Here is a 25,722-nt window from a genome sequence, read left to right as displayed (position 1 = left end):
TGGCCTTTGGTGGTGGTGTAGACTTAAACTTAGACAAACTTTATTGATCCACAAGGGAAATTGTTCCACACGGTAGCTCAGTTACAAAGGATAATGCACACAAGGGCACAAAAAGAGGGCAAAAACAAAAGGTATAAAGTAGACTAAAATTGTACCATAGTAGCATAATAAAATATAACATATATGTAATATTTACAAAATATATATACAGTATATAATATATACTGATATATTATATTATTATTAGGGTTGGGTAACGTTTGAATTCGAACGATTCCGATTCCGATTCCTGACGATTCTCGATTCCGATTCTTTTAAGAGGCAGGGTAAAAAAAAAGTTTTGGATATTTTAAATGAGCTAGCTCACCTACATACAGTCTTTCTGAATGAAATAGTCTGACATTCTCCATCAATTTTAATTCAATGAACTTTACTATAAATTCCTCACAGGGCTGTTTTCAACTAGAATATAAATATCAAATCTATGAACTTGAATATAAATATTATAAATACATTTTCACAGGGGTACACTTTCCTCAAGAGAGCTTTATTTTTGAAAACCTCATGAAAACACATTTACACATAAGTGTATGATGCTGCAGGTACTTAAACATGTTACCGTGCTCCCACTGATGGGCTAACCTGGTGCAGAAAAGCAAATAAACAATAAGAAACAACTTGCAAAACCCAGTCCAGATTAGCAGCAGGTACAGTATAAAATCAGAGACAGTTCTTGTTTAGGAAAATGACCATATCCGCCGTCTCAGGCAGGATGTGTCAGCGTTCTGGACAGATAGTGTCTCCTGCTGTGGAAAATACACGTTCGCTGGGTGTGGAAGAAGCTTGAAGGCATAAATAGGAGAAAGCGAGATCTGACAGAAGGAGGAGGACGGTCGGCGCAGCGCGTCGAAGACGGGACATGCATATATTTGTACTTCATGAACTCGGAGGTGCTTCATCATGTTCGACGTGCACCCTCCTAAGCACGAAACAGTCCTCTCGCACGTGGTATATTTCGCCGATATTTCATTTTTTTTAGTAAAATAAAGCCACACTTTCGACCGCCGACGCCCGCTATCCATGCTTGACTGACTCGCTCGGCTATGCTAACACTTCCGGCGGTGGGCGCTTCTTCGTTGGTGTTCAGCGGCTTCTTCTTCCGGTCGGCGGACTTACTCTTTTTTTCCGGTCGGCGTACTGGGTATCGAAACTAGGAATCGAAATTTTAACTTTTGAACGATTCCGGGAGAATCGGAAAGTTAGTCCCGGTTCCAATCGATACTCGATACTTGATACCCAACCCTAATTATTATATTATATTTTTATATAATATATACAATATATAAGAAATCCCAATTACCATGTACAATATTACAGTATATTTAACAGCTGCAGCAAAAAAAAAGGGCAGCATAAAATAGAGAGTAGATCCAGCAGAAAATATACATTATAAACAAAGAGAGGTAGCTAATATAGAAGTGGTCAGGTAATAAACAGATATCATCTATTGCTGTATGGCTAGTGATTATACAGCTGGATGGAGTGCGGAATGAAGGAGTTCTTGAATCAAACACTGTGGGAACGAAGCTGAAGGAGCCTGTTGGAGTATGAGTTCAGCTGTCCCTTAATTGTCTGGTGGCGTGGGTGGGCAGAATTGTCCATGATGGCGAGCAGTTTGTCCAGTGTCCTCCTGTCCCTCATTGACACAAACTCCTCCAACTGCGTGCCAATAGTTTGGCCGGCTTCCTGGATCAATTTGTCAATTTGGTTTAAGTCCCTTTTGCCGGTGGTGCTCTCCCAACAACTTACTGCAAAGCCTCGCTGTTCTTTGGGCACCCATCTTTCTTGTTCCTCAAGACTCTGAAATGCTCCCGCGCCGATGAACCAAGGCACGCCACATCGAGTTGCACGGCAAAGCTGCGTTGTGTGCACATCCAAACAAATCGAGTTGCGGCGACACAGTTTGCATTAAAAACACATCCCTTCTTTCCTCAACTGCCATCGTTTGCCCGCGACGTGAAGCTATCACTCCAAATAGAACTCACAGAGCGGGCGGCCCGCCACACTGTCAAATTAAAGCCCAGACGAACCAGTAAGCATGTAGACACTTACAGCGTGAGAAAGTTCACATTGTGTAGTAACAAACAGTAAGCAAAGCCTGTAGACAATTACAGAGTGAGGAAGTTCACATTGACGCAAATAATGGTAGCCTGCATTGTCAATTCCATCACCTTTGTTTAAGCAGAAATAGCAACTGGTCGATTTTTTCGACGAACCGGCTCATTTCAACAGGGCACTGGACACAGAGCCAGCCAGCCGGTCTGTGTCATCCCAAAAAAATGTTTCAACACAGGTTTACGATATTTTAAGGCCCTATGAAAAAAAAAAAGAGACAAGCGGTAGAACATGGATGGATGGATGGATGAAATGTAGGTCTTTTATCGCTAAATTTCCTTTATTTCCTCTTTTTTTTCCATTTAGTTTTTTAATTTTTACCCTTTACACTTACCGTATTTTTCGGACTATAAGTCGCAGTTTTTTTTCATAGTTTGGCCGGGGGTGCGTCTTATACTCAGGAGCGACTTATGTGTGAAATTATTAACACATTACCGTAAAATATCAAATAATATTATTTAGCTCATTCACGTAAGAGACTAGACGTATAAGATTTCATCGGATTTAGCGATTAAGAGTGACAGATTGTTTGGTAAACGTAAAGCATGTCCTATATGTTATAGTTATTTGAATGACTTTTACCATAATATGTTACGTTAACATACCAGGCACGTTCTCAGTTGGTTGTTTATGCGTCATATAACGTACACTTATTCAGCCTGTTGTTCACTATTCTTTATTTATTTTAAATTGTCTTTCAAATGTCTATTCTTGGTGTTGGGTTTTATCAAATACATTTCCCCAAAAAATGCGACTTATACTTCAGTGCAACTTATATATGTTTTTTTCCTTCTTTAATATGCATTTTTGACCGGTGCGACTTATACTCCGGAGCGACTTATAGTCTGAAAAATACAGTATTTACCAACATAGTGTTTGCTTTTTGTGTCAGTGAATACAATTTTAAAATTCTTATTTTCAATGATACATCATTGGACACTTTTTCCCAGTATTTCAAGTAAAAGCATAATGTTGGATCATAACATTTAAATGCACATTCTTTAAAGTAACAGAAATCACACACAAAGATGCATCCGTTCTTTCAACACTGGTGGCTGGACTGTAGTATTAGAAGCTGTCAAGTAATTGTTACCTTCCCCATGAAGATGTTTAAGATGCTACAATCCCTGGTATTGGTGGTCGTGTCCACAACAAAAGCTAACAGGCTATCATTAACAGCAGCACGTTGTTCTTCTGTGTTTTTTACCAGACATTTGGAAGGCATGTACCAAAGTCTTAAAATTTGCATAAAAAAGCATATCACCTGACAAGTAAAAGTAATTTGGGAACTGTCAAACTCTGTATTTTGGAGTGAAAGGTACACTCATGTTCGAAGTGGCCGTTCTGGAGACAAGCAGGGAGCTCACCCGAGAAAGTTGCAAGGCGGCGTAACTCACTTCGTTGGGGTGAGTTGAAAGTTTAATTTTGGAGGTGATTTGTGAGGAGATACACAGGTCCCGCTGACAGCATTTCCATCACATTACCTTAATTTCCACGACTTTCCACATATGATAGTAGATTTCCTTTTTATTGGCAAATTCCGCGATTCCGTTAATGTGAAAATTATAGGACATTAATATCTAAGAGAAATCTGCTGTTTGTGTACATGGAATAAAGTTTAAGATCTTTGAGTTCAGCTCATTAAAAACGGTTGAAAAATATTTTTATTGTTGTTGAGTGTAAGAATACAAAAATATAGAGCAATAAAATAAAGTCCTGAGATAGAAACACATATTGAAACTACCAGCATTGACTAACTCCATCACTCCAATCGAAAATATGGGCGTCGTTTTCAACTTTGAGCTTAGTTTTATACCACATTTTAAGTATGTAACAAAAATAGGTTTTTAGCATTTTAAGAATATAGACAGAGTTTGCCCAATTCTCTCTCAGGGCAACACGGATATGCTAATGCATGCTGTTATTATGAGTCTTATAGTAATGCCCTGCTTTCGTGTCTTCCTAGAAACGTTATTGCCCCTTTACAATTACTCCAAAATTCAGTTGCATGTGTTCTGACAAAGACCAGAAGGCAGGCCCACATTACACCAGTTTTAAAATCTGTGCATTGGCTCCCCGTGTGTTTCAGGATCGATTTTAAGGTTTTTCATATGGTTTATAAATGTTTTATGGTATTGGGCCTTCTTATCTTTCAGATTTGCTTTTACCATGAAAAACCCAGTGCACCCTGAAATCCTCTGGCACTCTTCTCCTAATTACCGTATTTTCCGCACTATATGGACCGATATTGAGCCACAACAAACCTGAACTTCATTTTCATAAAGTTTAGGTCTCGCAACTACGGTAAACAGCCTCCAACTTCTTTTTCCCCCGTAGAAGAAGTTCTTCTTCTACGGTAAGCAGCCGCCCCTGTAGAAGAAGAAGAAGCGCGCGGTGCATGCTGGGATATATGACTGCGCGAGGCGTGCCATTTTGATTTCCATTTGTTTGTTTATGTAAAGACCCCAAAATGGCTCCTATTAAGAGATGCTTACGACGCAGAGTTTAAACTTAAGACGATCAGTCATGCAGTAGAACACGGGAATAGAGCAGCACTGACTCGGATAATGACGACTTCGACGAGACGGAGCCGGGCATGTTGGATGCCGTATCCGCCCAACTGTTTAATTCGGACACTGAAGAAGAAGAATTTGAGGGATTTGTGGATGAGGAATAACTTCATAAAGTGAGCTTTACATGTTTATTTTGTGTGTTGTGTTGTGTGACATTAACGTTTGAGCAACATTGAGTTATTGATATAGTGTTATTGCTCTGCACTATTTCGAGTGTTACTATATTGTGATTGCACTAACGTTTGATTTACCGTAACAGTATCACTGTTTTTTACGTGTTTTTTGAATCAGGGAAAAGTTCCCCTCCACTATGTGATATAAATGTTGCACTACATGTTATACCTTGCTGTTGTTAAAAGATAGACAAAACACCACGTCACTGACTTTACCTCGGGGAAAATAATAAAACAGCTGTTTATTCATTTTAGGAGTGAACAGAGTTGTCAGAACGCTGGTTTGTAATCTATTAATAAAGTTTGACTGACCTATCTGACTGTTTTGTTGACATTCCCTTTAGCGCAGCTCCATCTAATGGATGCATAGGTGCGCCTTATAATCCGGTGCGCCTTATATATGAACAAAGTTTTGAAATATGCCATTCATTGAAGGTGCACTTTATAATCCGGTGCGCTTTATAGTGTGGAAAATACGGTATTGCAAAAGTCAGGAAACAAAGTCACGGGATGGCATCTTTCTATTATTATGGCCCTTGTCTGTGGAACAGCCTGCCGGAGGACCTCAGGGCAGCAAAAAACATTCATGTTTTTAAGAGCAGTCTTAAGACCCATCTTTTGATTTGGCTTTTACCTAATATAGCTGTTGGGTATGGAGCATGAACACTGCCAGTAAGATTTGGTATCCCAAAAATTTTTTGACATAGTAGAAAAAGTTTTATTGACACTGAAACAAGTTTTGGCAACAAATAAATACAAACATTGAAAAAATACAGTATTTTTGGTGGATGTTTTTGATGCCAATATTGATATTTTGTACCATTTTTTGTTTTTGTGTGTTCCAAAGGTTTTTATGATCGCTTCTCTTTTTTACGATTTTGTTTCTTTTTTTTCCGTTTTTTTTTTTTTTTTACGAATGAATTATGAAAATAAGGGCCTGTTTTAGCGCGAAGGTTGGGCGCCTGTAGGCGGGGTTTATATCACATTTCCCCGGAAGCAATTTTACTGGACTTTAAAGGCCTACTGAAACCCACTACTACCGACCACGCAGTCTGATAGTTTATATATCAATGATGAAATCTTAACATTGCAACACATGCCAATACGGCCGGGTTAACTTATAAAGTGAAATTTTAAATGTCCAGGGAAATATCCGGCTGAAAACATCTCAGTATGATGACGTTTGCGCGTGACGTCACGGAGTGTGCGGAAGTATTGGGACACCATTGTGTCACAATACAAACAGCTCTGTTTTCATCGCAAAATTCCACAGTATTCTGGACATCTGTGTTGGTGTATATTTTGCAATTTGTTTAATGGACAATGAAGACAGCAAAGAAGAAAGCTGTAGGTGGGATCGGTGTATTAGTGGCTGGCTACAGCAACACAACCAGGGGGACTTTGAGTTGGATAGCAGACGCGCTACCGTGAGTACGCAGCTTTCTTCCAAACATTTGATCGCTTGCCCGTCCGTGCGTGCCGCTATGTGCATGTCACATACGTAACTTTGGGTTAATATATGTGCTGTATGAACTTTGCGGAAGTGAACGGTACTTTGGGCTGTGGGATTGAGTGTGTTGTGCGGGTGTTTTAGTTGTATTGGCGGGTTATATGGACGGGAGGGGGGAGGTGTTTGTTATGCGCGATTAATTTGTGGCATATTAAATATAAGCCTGGTTGTGTTGTGGCTAATAGAGTATATATATGTATTGTGTTTATTTACTGTTTTAGTCATTCCCAGCTGAATATCAGGTCCCACCCGCCTCTCACAGCATCTTCCCTATCTGAATCGCTTCCACTGCCCTCTAATCCTTCACTTTCACTTTCCTCATCCACGAATCTTTCATCCTCACTCAAATTAATGGGGTAATCGTCGCTTTCTCGGTCTGAATCGCTCACGCTGCTGGCGTCCATGATTGAAAACAATGTGCAGATGTGAGGAGCTCTTCAACCTGTGACGTCACGCTATTTCCGGTACAGGCAAGGCTTTTTTTTTATCAGCAACCAAAAGTTGCGAACTTTATCGTCGATGTTCTCTACTAAATCCTTTCAGCAAAAATATGGCAATATCGCGAAATGATCAAGTATGACACATATAATGGATCTTCTTTCCCCGTTTAAATAAGAAAATCTCATTTCAGTAGGCCTTTAAAAATGGCATCTAAATCAAGTGTAAAAGTTAGGATATATTCATGTTAACCTAGCCATACTATGAGGATGTAGCATGAGCTGTACAGAAATTGATCATGTAGTTTTAAATTATCCATGTTTGTCTCGATGTAGCTGTAATATTTGTATGGAACAATACTTTGTTACATTTCCACGCGGAGAGAAAAGAGCGACTTTAAAATGTAAGTGTAGCTGTATTTATTCATTTAAAACATTTAACACCAGACATGCAAACCTTGGTGTGACATGAGTAACTAATTTGTATTAAAATACGAGACTTCGACTGTCGTAATGTTGAACCACCTCCGGCAGTTCATCCTCTAGTTCCCTCGGGAGGGAGCCGATCATATCCAGGCTGTGGAGACGACTTCATGCACGGAACTTTTTTCAGTGTTTGGAAGTAAAACCTTACATCTGATCTATCTTTTTCTTTCTATGTTTACATCTAAATAGGTGGACTCATGTCTTATTGTATTGTCAAGTATTATTTTGACTTGTATAAACAATGTGCTGAAGCAACCGCTATTGTGATTAATTTTTGCCTTAATTGAAAAAAATACAAAATAGGGCGACACATTCAGATATCCTAAATAATATTCCAAATTTACATGTACATTTGTAAGTACAACCTACAACATATTTTTATAATATCAACTGCTATAATGTAGAAAAAAATATGCTGGACTTTTAGAGGAGACATTTATATTAACAATTACATTAAAACATCTTTAAAAATATTATCTGAGTAGTACTTTGTGATGTTGCTGTTCAACAAGAAAGACAAAGAAGATCTCTGTCTTTGTGAGACATCTACACTTCCTTCACAGGCACGTTTCTGAGAGGACATCCAACTACAGAACATCAGCAAGTGAGCGAAGCTGGTGGTTGACTGCCATGTTACATTTTATTTAAAAAAATTAAACGATCATATAATAAATCCTCTATAAACTGTATCATAACTAATATGAGTAATTGCTTTAAAGTTGTTTTTTTTGCTTTGTAAAGAGAATGTATATATAGTAATAAACTAAACATTTAATAAATAACAGAAATATATCCAAATAACCTCTTAGTGCTGAATTCAACTGCATATATAAAACCAATTGTGAAAGAAACAAAGTTGACCAGAGTGCTTTACGAATTAGTCTAAGAGTAAAACAAGTAGGTCACTGTATCATGTTCACAAATACAAGATTTCTCTCTCAGCAGGAGATAAATCTGCAGATAGCATAAATGTAAAAAACTACTTTTGCTTCATAATTTTAATGTTTTTAAACTTTTTTAAACTTAATTTAGATGCCCTTGGTCCTGCTTTCTTCTTCTATGGTGTTTTACTTGCATGCCCAAGTCCAGTAAAACTGCTTCTGGGTAAACTTGTTGTAAGCCCCGCCCACAGGCACCCGCCCCTCAAGGTAAAACACTGTCATTATTTTCATACCGTAAAAAATAGAAGCGAAACCGACAGAAAAAGAAACGAAATGGTAAAAAAGAAAAGTGATCATAAAAACCTTTGTAACACAAAAAAACAAAAGTGTACAAAAATATGAATAATGGCATGGAAAACATCCACCAAAAATATGTTATTTTTTCAATGTTTGTATTTATTTGTTGCCAAAACTTGTTTCAGTGCCAATACAACTTTTTCTACAATGTCATTTTTTTAATACGAAATCTTACTGGCAGTGTTCTGGCTCCATAGTTAGGGTGCTTTGTGTCAGCGTCCTTCCTGGTGGTCATGGTCTGATGATCCCGTGGTGCAGACGGTTCCTGTGATGGTGTTTCTTCACCTACCTCCTCTGTACTAAGCAATGCATTCATGGGGCATGTGGGTCATTGGAGTATTGTTTTTAAGTCTGTAAAAGCACTTCGTGTTGCATTTCTTTTATGTATGAAAAGCGCCTTATAAATCAAGTTTGATTTATTAATAAAATAGTGACTTGTATTTAATATGTAAGCAATGCAGCAAATATGCTCACACACGTTTGAGTTCAAGCAGGGACTTCTGTCTTCTTACACACACACACACACACACACACACACACACACACACACACACACACACACACACACACCCGGACACACATTAAATAAACAACCTTTCAGGAACAGTGAGTTGGCACACTGTCACAGTTGAGCAGCTGTGCCCTACGAAATGTCACCCAGAACCTTCTGCATTTTGATTGGAGGACGTCCGCCTGCCTTTTTGACAGCAAGGCTCTCCGTGTCGCGTCACTGTCATGCAGTCTTTGCCCCAGAGCCACGGCGCAGAAGGTGAACCTGCCGTGTCCATGTCTCACTGTCCATTACCTTCAGCCACTAGCCTCCTCAGTTGCAACTAGAGTGATATTTTTTTGTGTTTTTTTTGCATGGTAGCGCCACTGAAGTAATTTGTAGCTATGTCTTAGTGAAGTAATAAATGTTTTATTTTTTACTGTTTTCAAATTTCTTCATAATTCCAGTCATATTACAAACAGTAAAACTTAAAAATTCCCGCAAAATTCAAACCATGGAATTCAGCAGGCTTGAGACTAGTTTTTTAAGTGTTCAACTGTATTGTGGGAGCTTATTCTGTAGGACACACCTACTTTCTTCCTAATTCTTCAGTGGTAAATTGTCTCTGCCTTGTGGGTGTTGTGGCTTCCCTCTTTATCTGTTTTGGAAGGACAGTTGTGCAATGTCAGACAAAGTAACAGAATCGTTTGCAAAGTCGTTTTTGTATGAATGTACTTGCAACATACAAATTAGTGGGTTCATATACAGCGTGATGCATATTTATTTAGAAGTGCTATTGCCAGGAGGACCTCATGAACTTTAGATTTGCCTTTAGCCCCTAGTGGTCAGAGGAGTGTGTTATTTCTTTTAGCGCGTGTGTTTTTCTAAAAATTTCCGTCAAAGCCAGAGCATCATCCGACATCAAAGAGGCAGATTGTGGGTTCCCTAGTTTCCAGAGAAGCGATGTGGCCAAGAACTCAGTGAGGCTCAACAGAACAGCGCTTGCTTGTCCTCTCCTTTTCCCTGGCCCTTGTGTGTTTGACTCATTTGCTCCTTGACAAGTATAAAGAGCCGGCCCCCTCATTAGACTAACGAAGGCCACAACAACTGTTGGATTTGGGTAGCACGCTCAGCTGGCTCCAACTCGTGAGGGAACGGGTGGAGCGGGATGGGGAGGCAGGGAAAGATAGAGAGGCAGGCAAAAGAGCGAGACAGAAGTTAAGCAGTGTCTCTGTGATGTTCCCAGAACATTGCTCAGGGACCCAGTCTACCAAAAAAGAGTGGGTAGATGTTATGTGTGAGATGAAGACACCGCTTCTGGCCCTGATTTGGATCTCATCAGCTGATTTGTTCCTTTGCCTGTCAAGCGGCTCAAGGAGGGCCATTAGCTGCCTACTCCTCTAAGCAAGACCTTGTTAGTGGTCCAGTATGTGGCATGAAACATAATGGACCCAGGGTGGGGTGTTTACAGCAGACCAGAAAGAGTTCTAAGTGAAGCTAAACATTTGTGTTTTTTTCATATCAAATCATATGATATGCCTTGTGCTGCTGCTGGACATGACCCCACCAACATTTGCCATTTTTCAACGAGAGAGTTGTTTCCTGTACTTTTCAGTGCTCTAAAAGTAGTATGGGATACTTTTGAATTTTGTCAGTTCATTCAGTTCAGTTCAGTTCTGAATGTCTGTCAGGCAGTGCTCCTGCCAGGCTCGGCCCCCTTCTCATCTCAGTGTTACAGTTCAGGCTAGATGGCAATAGCTGGGTCATCAACGTACACAGTATGATACTGTAGCAGCAAGACCTTTTATTATGGAAACTGAAAAACATTTTAATTAAATACATATGAGTCAATTTACAAGTTCCAATTTAAAAGCAGATGTTTTATTTCTGAATGTCCAATTATTCTTAAATAATTTATTGCATTTCAATTTTCTTTTTAATTTAATTCATTAAATTAATTCAGTTTGAAACATTACAAAATTCAATTTTATTACTTTAGCAAAATAAATCCTTCCTTTTTTCCTAGTAAGGAAAACGATTTTTTTCATTATTTTTTTGAGTCTCTGGAGGCGGCGTCCAGCAGCAGAGGGTGGCACACCAGGGAGGCAGAACTTTCTGGCCGTCGGCATGGACCCCCTGCTCTCAGTAATGGGAAGCAGTCTCCCTGCTAAATGTGGTGGAGAGAAGTAAATTACTGGGCTGCAGCTGTCGGCAGGCTGGTGGGCTTCATGGGGGTACCAAGACGCTGAGGGAGGCGGCAGTTCCAGTACTCACCTCCTCTCACGGCAAGCCTGCTGTGTGCTTACTTTGCTGTGCAGAGTTCGCCTGCTCACCCATTACTGCTGAGTTTGAAGCAAAAGTTCTTTTTTTTTTTTACGTTTTGCATTTTCACTTTCACATTCCCCGACTTCCCTTCCTTGTTTCAAGTTACCCCCTCGTCTTTGCCTCTGCCTGCCCCCTCCTGCTCAAATCCTGCAAGTCTGTCGCAACTTCCCACTACCCTGTTGCTAGGATAATGACCATGCTGACTATTGGGTCCCATGGCGGAAGTGACTATGGACCAGTGAGCCCCCAGCCTTCAACATCAATCACTTCACTGGCACCGATTTAGGAAGAGGGTAGGGGATGATACTGATGCTCAGTTGTCTGCAGAAAAAAAAATCTTCATGTGACTTTCATTATGTTTCGCAAATATACTCAATCATTTATTGAGGAAACATTGAATACTTTGGAAGGAAATGTACATTGATGGTGTAAACCGCTTGTATGTGTTCAGATATGAGTCACTCAGAGTTCATTGGCACTAATTAGGGTTTTTAAAAAATGTATTAATTTGTTTGGCATTCAGTTACTGGGTTAGTTAATCCATAGACTGCTTGTTTACACAGGGAAAGGGGCAACTCTCAGCCCTAGTGTGGCAGGGGGTAACTACCCACAGTGTCTCTATGGTAATCAGCAGGTGTCACTCACCACCGAGAAGAAGCGAGGGCTTTCTTATGAGCGTGAGAAAGAGGGGCAGCCTCCCTCGCACCCCCACCCTGCTTCCTTCCTTTTTTTCCCCAGTTGGGGTAGCAGCAGCAACCACAGTGACGAATAGAAATAAAGAGGGGTAAAAGGAAGGGATAAAGAAGGCTACAGTAGAGGCTGTGGTGGCCCTTTCCTGCAACCTGTTGATGCTGCTGCCAAAGCCCTGGCAATGGAGTCCCGTATCCGGCTGCATGGTAGAGGGAAAAGTCATCAGAAATGGTTTGACGAGGAAGAGGAAGGAGAGAGATGTCGTGACGATCTAAAAGGGGAGAAGAAAAATTAAGGGCTTAACCCGTGGACCATCTAGGATGGCATGTGGATTTTGTCATGCCTTTTATGGGCATAGTGGGATACCGTTTGTCCGTCCAGTATTCAGAGCTCTGGGCCAAGTTCATTCTGGAGTTGCTTGTTGCTTTAGCTCAATAGTGACCCCTGCATCAGGAAGACCCCCCTTCTCCTCTGGAAGCAGGCTGCCCTGTGGCTCATTGAGATGCAGGGCACTGGGTGGCAGGCTGCAGCTGCAGCCGACAGGCAGAACACGGCAGAAAAGGGCTGAAGGATGGTGGGGGCGGCTAAGGGTGGGGGGAGGACAACAAAAGGTACCAGCCCCCTCCAATGCTTTGGAGTTTGAATTCTCTAATCCCCCCCCCCCCCCCCCCCCCCCTCTACCATCACTTCATCCGATTCTCACACACACTCAGTTCATGCAGTTAGTACTGGCTCCCTTCCTCTCATCCCAAAACCATGAATGGCCAGACGGGGACAAAGACCAACAGCAATCCTCTCAGGAAGTCCGACCTCTGGGTGTGGGCATTAAGAGGCAGATTTTGTCTGAAGCTCGTTGGTTCCCCTCACTTTGCATATTCACCCGCATGCAGCTCTAAAGTGTCAGTGTCATCAAAATCGACAAGAGTTCAGATATTTTTGCTGGGGGCTAAAACTTTATTGAAAATCTTTCAATTTAGAAAATTCAAAAGGGATCATTTACACAAAAAGACATGTTTTATTGAAACCTATCACATACCACATACAGTGGTACCTCAATTTAAGAGTGTCACAACTTAATAGATTTTAGCATAAGAGCTATCTGTCAGCGAATTGTAATCCTTTAAGTTGCAAGCAAAATTTGAGTTACAAGCATTCCCACCATTAGTTGGCGTAAAAAATGCCACAGTGAATGCCGTATGATGCGCCCAAAACATACGGTCTTTCCCACTAGCATTAGTTTATAGCTGGAGAGGGACACAACTTTGCATTTTAAGAAAGAAAGCGAGCATGAAGGCCAGTGCTGAGACGAAGTAGATGATATTCATTGAATTGAAGAAAGGAATCATTAAAAACATAACCAAGCTTGTAGCCAACTTGGCGAAGCAATTCGAGCGTAGCACTGCTAGTCAAATGCCAGCCAAGGATGTTAAAATTATATCTAAATGGGGGACATTACGGTAATCTATGAAAATATGGAAAAGCTGGTGTGTGTTTGATGGCAAAACACCTCAAAGGAGGTTCTGTTGAAGTCCGCTCTCCAAGGTAAATGTTGTATATTACTATTACATTGCTTAATAAAACTACTGTAGTTGTTTGTAGTACATTCTAATGTATTGTTTTATTCAATATTTCTTATCTAAAACAGGGTTTCCCCAGTTTGCAAAGATACCCTTGGCCATGGGGGCATGGCTAAGGGAGTAGTGGTGCGTGGTCATCATGATTTATCGTATATTTTGCACAATTTTCATATATTTTCTTTAAAAAGGCTCGAAAAAATGTATACAAGTATTTAAAAACAAATCTGTTATCAATTAGTATTAACATATGTATTTCTTTAATATTATTTTGTATTGTTCTATTTTTCAATTGTTGCGGTTTGTTGTACAATGTACTTTGTTGAGATTTTTTTCAAGTGTCTAGAGACTTATACTGCCTTTAAAAAAACAAACAAACAAAAAAAAATGACAAGCAACAAATCAAACATATTTTTCTGGTTTGTAAGAGTATTTGGAGACTGCTGTTCCCAACAAACAGCGAGCTGCAGAGAGCGTGTCTGACGTCACACTTGCTTTGCACTGCTGTGAGCCACTATCTTCTTAATATTTGCACAATGAACATTTTTTAAATTGCGTTCTGCGGGTATATACTTCAGAAACATGCTCCCTCTACTGCAGACAATCCCGTGCAGGTTGCTTATGTTATCACAACATTCGGTTTTGGCAGTGCTGTTCCGGTGATCAAAGTATTTTTTCTGTGGCCAAATTTTTGGTGCATCACTTGTCAATAGTGCGCAAATAATAGGCTATGTAAAGTATATCCATTCATACTGTAACAACCTGCTGGTGTTAACTGTTAATGTTTGTGTGTTATTGATGTTTTTTTCCCATGATCTTGAAAACACTGTGGATGAAGTCAAATGGAATTGCCAAAAGATGAGGAAGTGTGGTTGTGTGTCTGTACGGAGACAATTGTGTGTGCACGGAGGAAATAAGTTTTTAAATTGGGCTTGTTGTAAACATAAAATTGTCAATAGAGGTTAAAAAGAGCGTCAAACTTTGTGTGACATCTTCTGGAGGCTACAATAATATATTACTTAAATTTGTTTTCACGTAAAAACCCTAATTTATAAGGTGTGATTCCGTTTACTTTTGCTGTGGCGGTGCGCCGCAATCGGATACATTAGGGGGAAACCCTTCTAAAAGTTAGTTGTTTTTTTAAAAGGCGTGTTACATATTAAAATTGTGGTGTTTTGGAGGGGGTAATCACCAATTCAGTTGATTTCAACTCACTTCAATGGGCGGTGCTGATTTGAGATACAAGTGTTTTAAGTTAAGAGCGCCGTCACAATACCATCCATACTTGCCAACCCTCCCGATTTTTCCGGGAGACTCCCGAGTTTCAGTGTCCCTCCCGAAAATCTCCCGGGGCAACCATTCTCGCGAATTTCTCCCGATTTTCACCCGGACAACAATATTGAGGGCGTGCCGTGATGGCACTGCCTTTAGCGTCCTCTACAACGTGTCGTGGCGTCCGCTTTTTCTCCATACAAACAGAGTGTCGGCCCAGTCACATGTTGTAAGCGGCTTCTGCAGACACACGTAAGCGACTGCAAGGTATACTTGGTCAACAGCCATACAGGTCACACTGAGGGTGGCTGTATAAACAACTTTAACACTGTTACAAAATATGCGCCACACTGTGAACCCACACCAAACAAGAATGACAAACACATTTCGGGAGAATATCCGCACCGTAACACAACATAAACACAACAGAACAAATACCCAGAATCCCTTGCAGCCTTAACTCTTCCGGGCTACAATATACACCCCCGCTACCACCAAACCCCGCCCGCCCAATCTCCCGAATTCGGAGGTCTCAATGTTGGCAAGTATGGTACCATCTAACTTGTAAGTTAAGGCAGTGGTCCCCAACCTTTTTGTAACTGAGGACGGGTCAACGCTTGAAAATTTGTCCCACGGACCGGGGGGATTTTTTATTTTATTTTTTTTGTCATAAAGAAATACAATCATGTGTGCTTACGGACTGTATCCCTGCAGACTGTATTGATCTATATTGATATATAATGTAGGAACCAGAAATATTAATAACAGAAAGAAACATTCCTTTTGTGCGAATGAGTGTGAATGGGGGAGGGAGGTTTTTTGGGTTGGTGCACTAATTGTAAGTGTATCTTGTGTTTTTTATGTTGATTTAATTTTAAAAAATAAAATAAAATAATACTTATTCTTTTTTTTTTTAAATTCATGTGCGGCCCGGTACCAATCGATCCATGGACCGGTACCGGGCCGTGGCCCGGTGGTTGGGGACCACTGAGTTAAGGCACTTCTGTATCTGGAAATGATGGACATTCAAAATACATTTTTGTTCAGAAGATTAAGCAGTTGGCCCACAATGTTACATGTCATGTTACTATAACATGTCCTATTACAGTGTGCTGTAAATGCTGTTTTTTCAACAACATAAAAGGAACAACAGCTTTGACTATTTGTTTTGTTTGTCTAAACGTGGCTTTAGTAAACATCAATAAGCATATGAATACTCAACATTTTTGTTGTTCAAACTGCTGACTTTCCGCAAAAAGAAACCACAAACATATTTCTCTCAAGTCCTTCACTTTCCCTCCATGTTTTTTTACTTTAACAATGACCAACTCTTACTGTCAAATCCATGTCGGCTTCCTCCTATAAATTAAGTACATTTGAATTACTATAGCTTCTAATTCCGCTCTTCACTGCATTGTCCAGTATCTGGTATAGAATGGTGTCCCTGCATGAGTGGATAACGATAGTTTTCACAGATGTTCAACTGTAAACTTTTAACTCTGTCCTTGTGTCATCTCTGTCAACGTGCCGCGTAAGATTGTAGACAATAATGCACTCTGAGTCGGAATTGTCATGTAAACAAATATAACAGCTTTCTCTTATGCACAGCTGTGGCAGAACCTGTTTTTCTCTGTCTACCTCGGCGTAAATATGTTTGGGGGCATGGAGGGTGTGTCAGTGGCAGGTTGGAGCTGTACATGTGAGGTTGTGCAGCAGTTGGCAAATAAAGATACATTCTGTTTGTTTGGCAGTGGTTCTCTGTTCATTATTTTCCACTTTGCCCAGCGCGGATCCCCAACCTCAGCAGCTGCTTGTCATGTAAAGACACTCTATCAGCACTTGACAGCTCTTCCTATAAACAAGCATGGCGTGCACACGGCCTATACACACACCGCTTGCAGTTGTACATATGCAGCAAACATATGTAGTGATCTATCTCACTACTCTGCCCAGTTTTCTGCGCTCTATGAAGCTCTCTCGCCCTCCTCTACTTAAATCATCTCTCATCTGGTGTCAAGTCAGTCTTCTGTCACACGACCAATTTCATTGAGTAATGCTTTACCGGCAAAGCTTGGATTCTCTCTGTTTTTTGTTTTTTTAGCTAACGGTGTGTCACAGCAGTTTCTCACTAATGTTTGGTACAGGTCTTGTTACATTGAAGGTTGTCTAAGTTGTAGTTGGACTGTGTATTGGCCAGTTTCCTGTTTTGGAGATCACATCGACGTCTAAAGAATTTGGTTTGTTGGAAGGCTGTGATGATGAGCTAAAAGCAGAAGGTTCTCGTATTTGTCTCGTTATGAGATCCATTGTCTATTGTCAGCAGTCCGTACTATGTTCCGTACTCTACACAGGATGTATTTAGAGTGTACTCTGCAAAGCACTGACGACAAGTAGCGTACCCTTTTGAAAGCCAGGGCCCCTCACAATTGATTATGTCAAATGGTGGATGAGGCCCATATAATCCCTACACGTGCTCTCCTGCGTGTTAACAGTAAAAAAGCTTAGCCATCAGTCTCACTTTTTGTGATGTCAGAGCAGAAGAGCTCTGAAGAGCCATGTGTGTGGAAAGTGGAAGAGAAACTTGGTGTAAATAGGAAGCTGTCAGAGCTGTCTTTGTTGATTAGGCAGACGGGGATGGGGGGGGGGGGGTGGGGGTTGCGTAGACTCAGACAACCGGATGAGACCGCTTCCACTTGTTCATGTGATCGGTTTTGTGGTCATAGACGGGACAGCTACTAAAGTAGTTCGTCTAATATAGAGTCATAGCCTATACACACATGTCTCAAACATTCAAATATTCAACACAAGTTCAATTGATAGTGGAACTTCTGAGGTTTAACAATATTGGCCTGTGTGTGATTTCTTTCCATTTTAAAACATTATTCACATTACAAATAGAGGACATGTGATTTATCTCTTGTAGGGTGAAAAAGGCTTAAAGGCGAACTGAACTTTTTTTGGAATTTTGCCTATCATTCCTAATCCTTGTGTAAGACAAAAACACATATGTTTTTCTTTTTTATGCATTCTTAATATTAAATAAATGCAATCAAAAGTCAGCTAACAATGGAGCCTATGGGAGTCGCTCTATTCTGCCTATAAAAGCCCTGAAATCAGCCAAACACCTCCATTAGAGTTTTATATACTACATACTGTAAGTATATATGTAATGTAACGGGCACAATATTAATAACATTTAATATTTACGTATTTGGATCATGTTAAGCATACATGGCACATTAATTTAAAAAACACATCACAACATTTGCTTTTTCCCCCACTACATCACTGATTTCTGCTTACTGCAGACTTCATGAGAGCCAACAAACATAATAAAACATCACTTACCTTGCAATGTCTGCTGTCACTAAGATTCATAATTTGGATTATTTATTGTTATATTCCAGTTGAGATAAAGAATGACTCATAATCCTCCCAAAGAAAATGGGGGTGGAACCAAGCGTCTTTTTGTGTCTTTCTCGCAATTTCAGGGTCTAAATTGGCTGTCAAAGTGTACCAACATGTCGGATTACATCCTCGTCCTTCTACTATCAAGGTGAGAGGCATGATTTATGATCTACAATAAACTTTCACGTGTAAAAGAAGCCAGGGAGCACCTTACCACTCAATGATGTAAACATTGGCACACATGCTAGTTATCACGGTACCGGTATAAATAGTTTGTCTGCATTAGCGCTTATAATTACAATATCACTAATACTTGGTTAATATTATCGCAAAATGTAAATGGAGTATTGTTTGTGCGTTTTGGCTGTTTTTTTATTTGATTTTATGGGCAGAAAGGAAGACCTCCCATTGGCTCCAATAAGCGGACTTTTATTAACGTTTATTTACGAGTTAGAATGCATATAAAAAAAAATATCGTCATCATGCCTTTCATAATGATTGTGAACGATAGGCATAATTTTAAAAAAGTGCACGGTGTCAGAGGGGTTAGTGCATCTGCCTCACAATACTAAAGTCTGGTGTTCAATCCTGCGCTCGGGATCTTTCTGTGTGGAGTTTGCATGTTCTCCCCGTGACTGCGTGGGTTCCATCCGGGTACTCCGGCTTCCTCCCACCTCCAAAGACATGCACCTGGGGATAGGTTGATTGACAACACTAAATTGTCCTTAGTGTGTGAATATGAGTGTGAATGTTGTCTGTTTATCTGTGTTGGCCCTGTGATGAGGTGGCGACTTGTCCAGGGTGTAAAAAAAAAAAAAAAATTCTTAGTTTTTTATACATATGAAATATTTTAATGAAACATATTCTATGTGGAATTTTTTTTACGTCATTTAAAAAAAATACTAAAGGACACCAAAACACATTAATTAAATTTGTTTTAATCAGCCCTCTTAAGTCTTTTAGCAGCTATATAATTATAAACCTATGTTGCCGAATATACAATCTGTCTGATTCTTTTTTTCCATGACCGTTGACACACACACGTGCGTAGGATGGAGGAGTCTCTCATCTGTCCATCTTGGGACCCTGTGCAGCGCGAGCACCGATCCTGCTGCTGTGTGTGTAACTGTCAGTTTGCATGTCCTTCTGACACCTACAAAATAAAATGCAAAATAGTCCTAGCAAAATGGCGATGAGTGTTGTTGCTAAATCACATTGCGCGTGCTAAGTAATTATATTTGCATTTTCTCCTTCCAGTATTGTGGGCATTTTGATGATCAGCATATATTTGCATATTAATTAAGACAGAGACATAAAATATATTGCACGTCTTATTCTGCTCACTTAACAAACATATTCCACTTTGCACACGTTTAGTAGATCAGCTTTGCTTGTGCTATTAGGTTTGCACGCGTTTTAGTACATGCAAACCTTTGGTAAATCAAGCCCTTAGTGTTGTACTGTGCTTTTGATGAAGTGTTAGGCTTGTGCTGGTTGGTTTGTGCTTCTGCGTTTGTGCTTCCTCTCCAAACCCTCCAGTGTCGTGTGACGTATACCACCAAATAAAAGTAACCTCGCAAAGTGTAAAGTATGGGCAGGCCACCCCTCCCTAGAGGCACCCTAGCCCGTTTTGCCTGAAGCAGCGCATGAAACATATCAACTCATGAAAGACATGGCGCTTCATATGAAAATTTACAGCAAACTTATTCCAAGCTCCTTACCGCTTCATCAATGTCAAGAATATATTGGCAAATTTGTTTTGACAGTCTTATTGTCTCTTGTGGCGCATAGTACTAATGCTGGGCTAGTAATTTGATATAGAGAAATTAAATCCTGGATGGGGTCGTGCCAGAAACAATGTTTCCATTGTGTTAAATTTGTTATTTCGCACTAAAAAAATTAAATATAAAACAATTTATTACCCATGAATTAGTGCAGCACAGTGGAACAGGGGTTAGTGCATGTGCCTCACAATACGAAGGTCCTGAGTTCAATCCCGGGCTCGGGATCTTTCTGTGTGGAGTTTGCATGTTCTCCCCGTGACTGCGTGGGTTCCCTCCGGGTACTCCGGCTTCCTCCCACCTCCAAAGACATGCACCCGGGGATAGGTTGAGTGGCAACACTAAATTGGCCCTAGTGTGTGAATGTGGGTGTGAATGTTGTCTGTCTATCTGTGTTGGCCCTGTGATGAGGTGGCGACTTGTCCAGGGTGTACCCCGCCTTCCGCCCAAATGCAGCTGAGATAGGCTCCAGCACCCCCCGCTACCCCAAAAGGGACAAGCGGTAGAAAATGGATGGATGGAATTTGTTTTATTACAAAACAGTCATAAAAGGTATAAAATCGTTGAATCAACTTAAGAGACGAGGCCTCAAAATGAAGTTCTGCTTATGGTCTCAATTTAGCATGGTGCGGCCCTGAGTAAGTATTTTCGGTGTGTATACTGATTTTTTGCCAACTCCTTCGACGTTATAATTAGTTTAAGCTTCAATATCACTGTCTCTCTCTGTCCCTTTTCGATAACGATGAAGGAAGCTAACAAGCTAAATAGTCAGCGAGTGTCTTTGTGACTGCCTGACAACTCTTAGAGGAATTGTACAGCCCGTGCACAACCCAGACATAGAACTTTAAAATATTTGCAACTGTATCAGGTGGGCCGTTATGGTGATTACGCGGAAGCATAGAACAAACTCTCGCAGTGCGTATTCAGAGCGCATGTAGTCAGCGCTTCAGCGTGGAGCAGATAGGTGTTTAGCAGGTGAGCATCAGGCAGCGGACTCTCACCAAATGATAATAAACACCTCCCAGTCAACTACTAGTAACATCACTATGAGCCCGTTGACCTTCTAGAAATATAAACTGCAGCTCAGCTTGCTCGCAGTCCTGGCTTGAGGTGAAGGCTAATTAGCTCTCAGTTCCAGCCACAACGACCCCTTCTGAGTGCCTATTTTCAGCTGCTGGGAATATTGTAAACAAGAAAAGAACCAAAGCATGTAGACATACTAACCTTTTTTCATTACAACTGTTAGTCACTCACTGGAATGAGTAGAATTGGTTATTGTGTACTGTGTTGGACTGGATGTTTATTTTGCACATTTTAAAAGCAATACTTAATGTTTACAGTGCTCTAGAATATTTGGATTGGCACTTTTTTGTATTGGATGTTTATCTTTATTTTTGCACATTTTAGCAAATAAGCAATACGTTCACTTTTGTTGAAATGTTTACACTGTTGTTACAGATTATTTCGTTTTGCACTTTTTTGTATTGGATGTTTATCTTTATTTTTGCGCATTTTAAAGCAAAATAAGCAATACTTTTACTTTTGAAATGCTTATACTATTGCAGAATATTAAGATTTGCACTGGATGTTGACTTTTATATTTGCACATTAAAAAGCGAATAAGCTACTTTTAATTTTGTTAAATGTTAAAAGTTTTAAATGTTTACATTGTTACAGAATATTTAGTCATGTTGTTGTCCATGTTGACTGAGTGGCCATACTTCTTTTTTTTGTAAATAAAAGCCATGCCTTTTGAAAAAACGGGCCTACATTTATTTTTTCATCTTAATTTTGAATAAAAAAATAATCGGTAAAAGGAAAAATAATCTATAGATTAATCGACAAAATAATCTAGAGATTAACCGATTAATCGAAAAAATAATCTAGAGATTAATCGATAGAAAAATAATCGTTAGCTGCAGCCTTACCTCCATGTGACTGAGACCACATCAGTTAGCATATATGACTGTAGATCACATTCTTTGTGGCTACGAAAATGCGACACCAAAATACATATTCACATTTCTCAATACTTACACAGCATCAGGTGCATGCAGTCAAACACCCATTTTATTTACACACAAGCACACAGGTGTACAGGTAAACACACTCCACCCCCACATTTTTATAAAATATTGTTAGATTTCTAAAAACATTTTTTGCCGCCATGGTGTATTTATTTGTTTGTGATGAATGTATCACATTATGATGTCTTAGCATTGTGCGCATAATGTCCTCAGTGTGGACTGGGATCATAGCTGGTGAATATAGGTCAGCCAATAAACTGACCACAGTGTGAGAGACCAGCTGGAGCCCAACTTAGGAGACCTGGCCAAAGAACGGCAACTCATCTGTGTGTTAAAACAGCTGACACTTCAGTGACTACTAGTATTCTTACACGTTATATTTTGTGCAATCTCTTTGTTGGCACCAAGGTGATAAAGGGTTAAAAAGACCAACATGTGACAAATTAGATCTGGTCTAAATGGGATATGTTTGGTACAAAAGTGCTAAATAGATGAAAAATGACTATGTCCTGTGCCATGATGAAAAATATAAGACATCTGCTTCAGATTGAATACAAAACTGCATTAGACTGTGGGACAGATGTTTTGTCTTCCAGCCAATGCTTTCACAGTAAGTCTTGATAGCTAATGAGTGCTTCACCTCTTATCCGGTCAACTCTGCCAGAATGTTCGCACTTTACTTAAGTGTCCTTTTCCTTTAGTTTTCATTTTCGCTTCACATCCCAGAATGCCATTTGGACTCTTGCTCATGTCATTTGGGCTCAAAATAAATGTAATGCAAGAGTAGGAAGTTCATATTTTGGAGATGTGAAAAGTGCAAATGTTGAAAAGTGACATTGGCTCAGTCAGTGGAAATTGTTTTTTTCCTTTTTAAGATTATTTTGAAAGACGTACACAAAAATTAAGAGACTTCACTGTTAGCTGCTGTCTGTTCAGTTATTAGTTACATTAGTCACATGTGTGGTGTCAGAGGACAACAGAAGCTCATATTGACAGATCCCCTATGTCTCCCGGCACACACACACACATCATTTCTGTGTTGGAGGAAATGGGGCAATTAAAGACAGCTTTCTATGACTCTGCATGGGGCTAATACTGTATGTGTCTCCATAATTAAAAATGAATTACTCTTTTCCTTTATAAATATTCAAGTCCCACTGCACGGTGTGTCACTGCCTTGCTATGGTTTGTAAGATGGTTTTGCCCCATCTGCACAACATCTGGCGCAGCATTTCCTGAAGCATCACCGATTTAAATTGAGTTTTGTCTGAGAGAGACATGCATGGTCAGAAGTTACGGATGTTGTCTTGAACTCAAAGTGAGCTTTTGGCACATATGGTGCTGTTGTTTACAAAATCACTGACGGAAAATTGGCCTCACTCAAAACATACTGGTCAGATGCACCTAACAGTCAGGACACCTTATGCTGCACAAGAGATGTAACGATAAACGGTATTATTGATAACAGGAGTAAAACTCCAACGGTTTGTATTATCGTTTTAAGTTAAAATGATCAAAAAACCATGATTGATAACTGCACTTTGATCAACTCACAGAGTGACTGGTGCCAGCCATACTTGCCAACCCTCCCGAATTTTCCGGGAGACTCACGAAATTCAGGGCCTCTCCCGAAAACCTCCCGGGACAAATTTTCTCCCTAAAATCTCCCGATTTTCAGCCGTAGCTGGAGGCCACGCCCCCTCCAACTCCATGCGGACCTGAGTGAGGACAGCCTTTTTTCACGTCCGCTTTCCCACGATATAAACGATATAATAAATTTTAAATGATCATAATAATTCATTTAAAATGACCATATTTAATTATTAAATTAATTGCTTGTTTATCAACAACTTTAGCATTTAATGCTTTACATTTTGAAGCTCTCAGAAGCCAAGTTATGTTATTTTCCTTAAGATTTATTTATGCATGTTTGAAGTATCAATTATCTAAACACAGTTTTGTTTGCATATTTTCAGGATGTAGATATATACTGTATATATATATATATATATACATATATATATATATATATATATATATATATATATATATATATATATATATATATATATATATATATATATATATATGTATGTACATATATATATGAAATACTTGACTTGGTGAATTCTAGCTGTAAATATACTCCTCCCCTCTTAACCACGCCCCTGCCCCACCCCCCGACCACGCCCCCACCCCCCCACCTCCCGAAATCGGAGGTCTCAAGGTTGGCAAGTATGGTGCCAGCTCGCTAGCCTAAATACAGAATATACAAAAGGAATGTAAGAGGTAGGTGTGTGGCGACATGTGGTGCGTTCAAGGACCGCTGAACAGAGTAGGATAATGAAAAATATTGATTTAGTTTGTTTATTGCAGACTTTTCATTTAAATATATCTTAAAGTGCTACAGCACAAACCAATATTTACAACAATAAAAGCTTAGCCATTAAAACAGATAAACAATATCAGTGAAGCATAAGAAAAATAAAACATGCAAAATAGTTGCTTTTCTAACAGTGTCTCTGTTTATTTTAGTTATTTAAAAAAATGACTTGGTCAAAAGATTTCAGTGTATGTATACTTACTTTTTGAGCACATTCAACAATACTGCGATAATAATGACAACCGTTATCATTTTGGTCATGATAACAGTGATATGAAATTTTCATATTGTTACATCCCAATTTTTGCAACATTTGTGGCAAACTGCAGTGTCCGCTACCTAAGGGTTTTATATGATTGCCATCACCTTTTAGAAAATAAATCAGCAAACTGACATAATCCACGAAACATGCGATCATATAATTGAATGCAATATCCAAAAATCTAAAAATTGCACATTTAATCAAAATCAAAAATTGCAATTAGTTTTTTTTTCTCAAAACCGTGCAGCCCCAGTATTAAGTTTGTTTAATATCAGTGCAATGTATGATTCTGTTCTTACGGAAATGTATCCATCAAAATACTTATGTTGAGCGCTGTCCAAAAAAAGGCTAGGAATTGCAAAAATAAACAAACATTAGATTTGTCCTGCAGCTGACCTACAATAAAAAGAAAGGTGGTGACAAGATGGTCATGTTTGTGAGTACTAGAACAGCACATTAATTATTACATTGCAGGGTGGTGGTTGCATCACTGGGAGGAAAAATAGCAGATAATAATAATTTGATAACAAAACTGAACCATTAAAACCACTACAAAATTAATCCGTTTGAAAAAATATACATTCGTAATGAATATGTTGTGTTGACTGGATTGCTTTGTGAGATTAATTTTCTCCTCTGTAATGATGGCATTTCTGTCTTCGTATCAGGAGAATACATCAAGACCTGGAGGCCAAGGTATTTTCTTTTGAAGAGCGATGGTACATTCATTGGCTACAAAGAGCGACCACAAGATGTCGACCAGCTGGAAACCCCCTTAAATAACTTCTCTGTAGCACGTGAGTATTTGCTTTCACAGAAACCGCTGCATTTTTTCCTCTTGATTCTTGGCAACTAGTTGTTTTTTTTTATCCATATTTGCATTGTTGTAACAGTTACAGGATGTTCACAAACAATTCC

The 25,722-nt window shown here is 39.6% G+C and overlaps 1 protein-coding gene across 1 annotated transcript in view; it reads left to right on the top strand.

The window, feature by feature from the left end:
* The window catches only part of akt1 (v-akt murine thymoma viral oncogene homolog 1), a 104,524-nt gene that overhangs the window by 43,403 nt on the left and 35,399 nt on the right, over nt 1-25,722 (top strand). Inside the window, exon 3 of the mRNA XM_062041995.1 lies at nt 25,473-25,601. Within this exon, the coding sequence (XP_061897979.1) occupies nt 25,473-25,601 (129 nt within the window). The remainder of the gene's footprint in view (nt 1-25,472; nt 25,602-25,722) is intronic.

The sequence above is a fragment of the Entelurus aequoreus genome, linkage group LG03, assembly GCF_033978785.1.
Source record: "Entelurus aequoreus isolate RoL-2023_Sb linkage group LG03, RoL_Eaeq_v1.1, whole genome shotgun sequence".
NCBI classification, from domain to species: domain Eukaryota; kingdom Metazoa; phylum Chordata; class Actinopteri; order Syngnathiformes; family Syngnathidae; genus Entelurus; species Entelurus aequoreus.
Note: the sequence above shows the minus strand (reverse complement) of the source record. Positions and strands in the feature narration are given on the sequence as shown.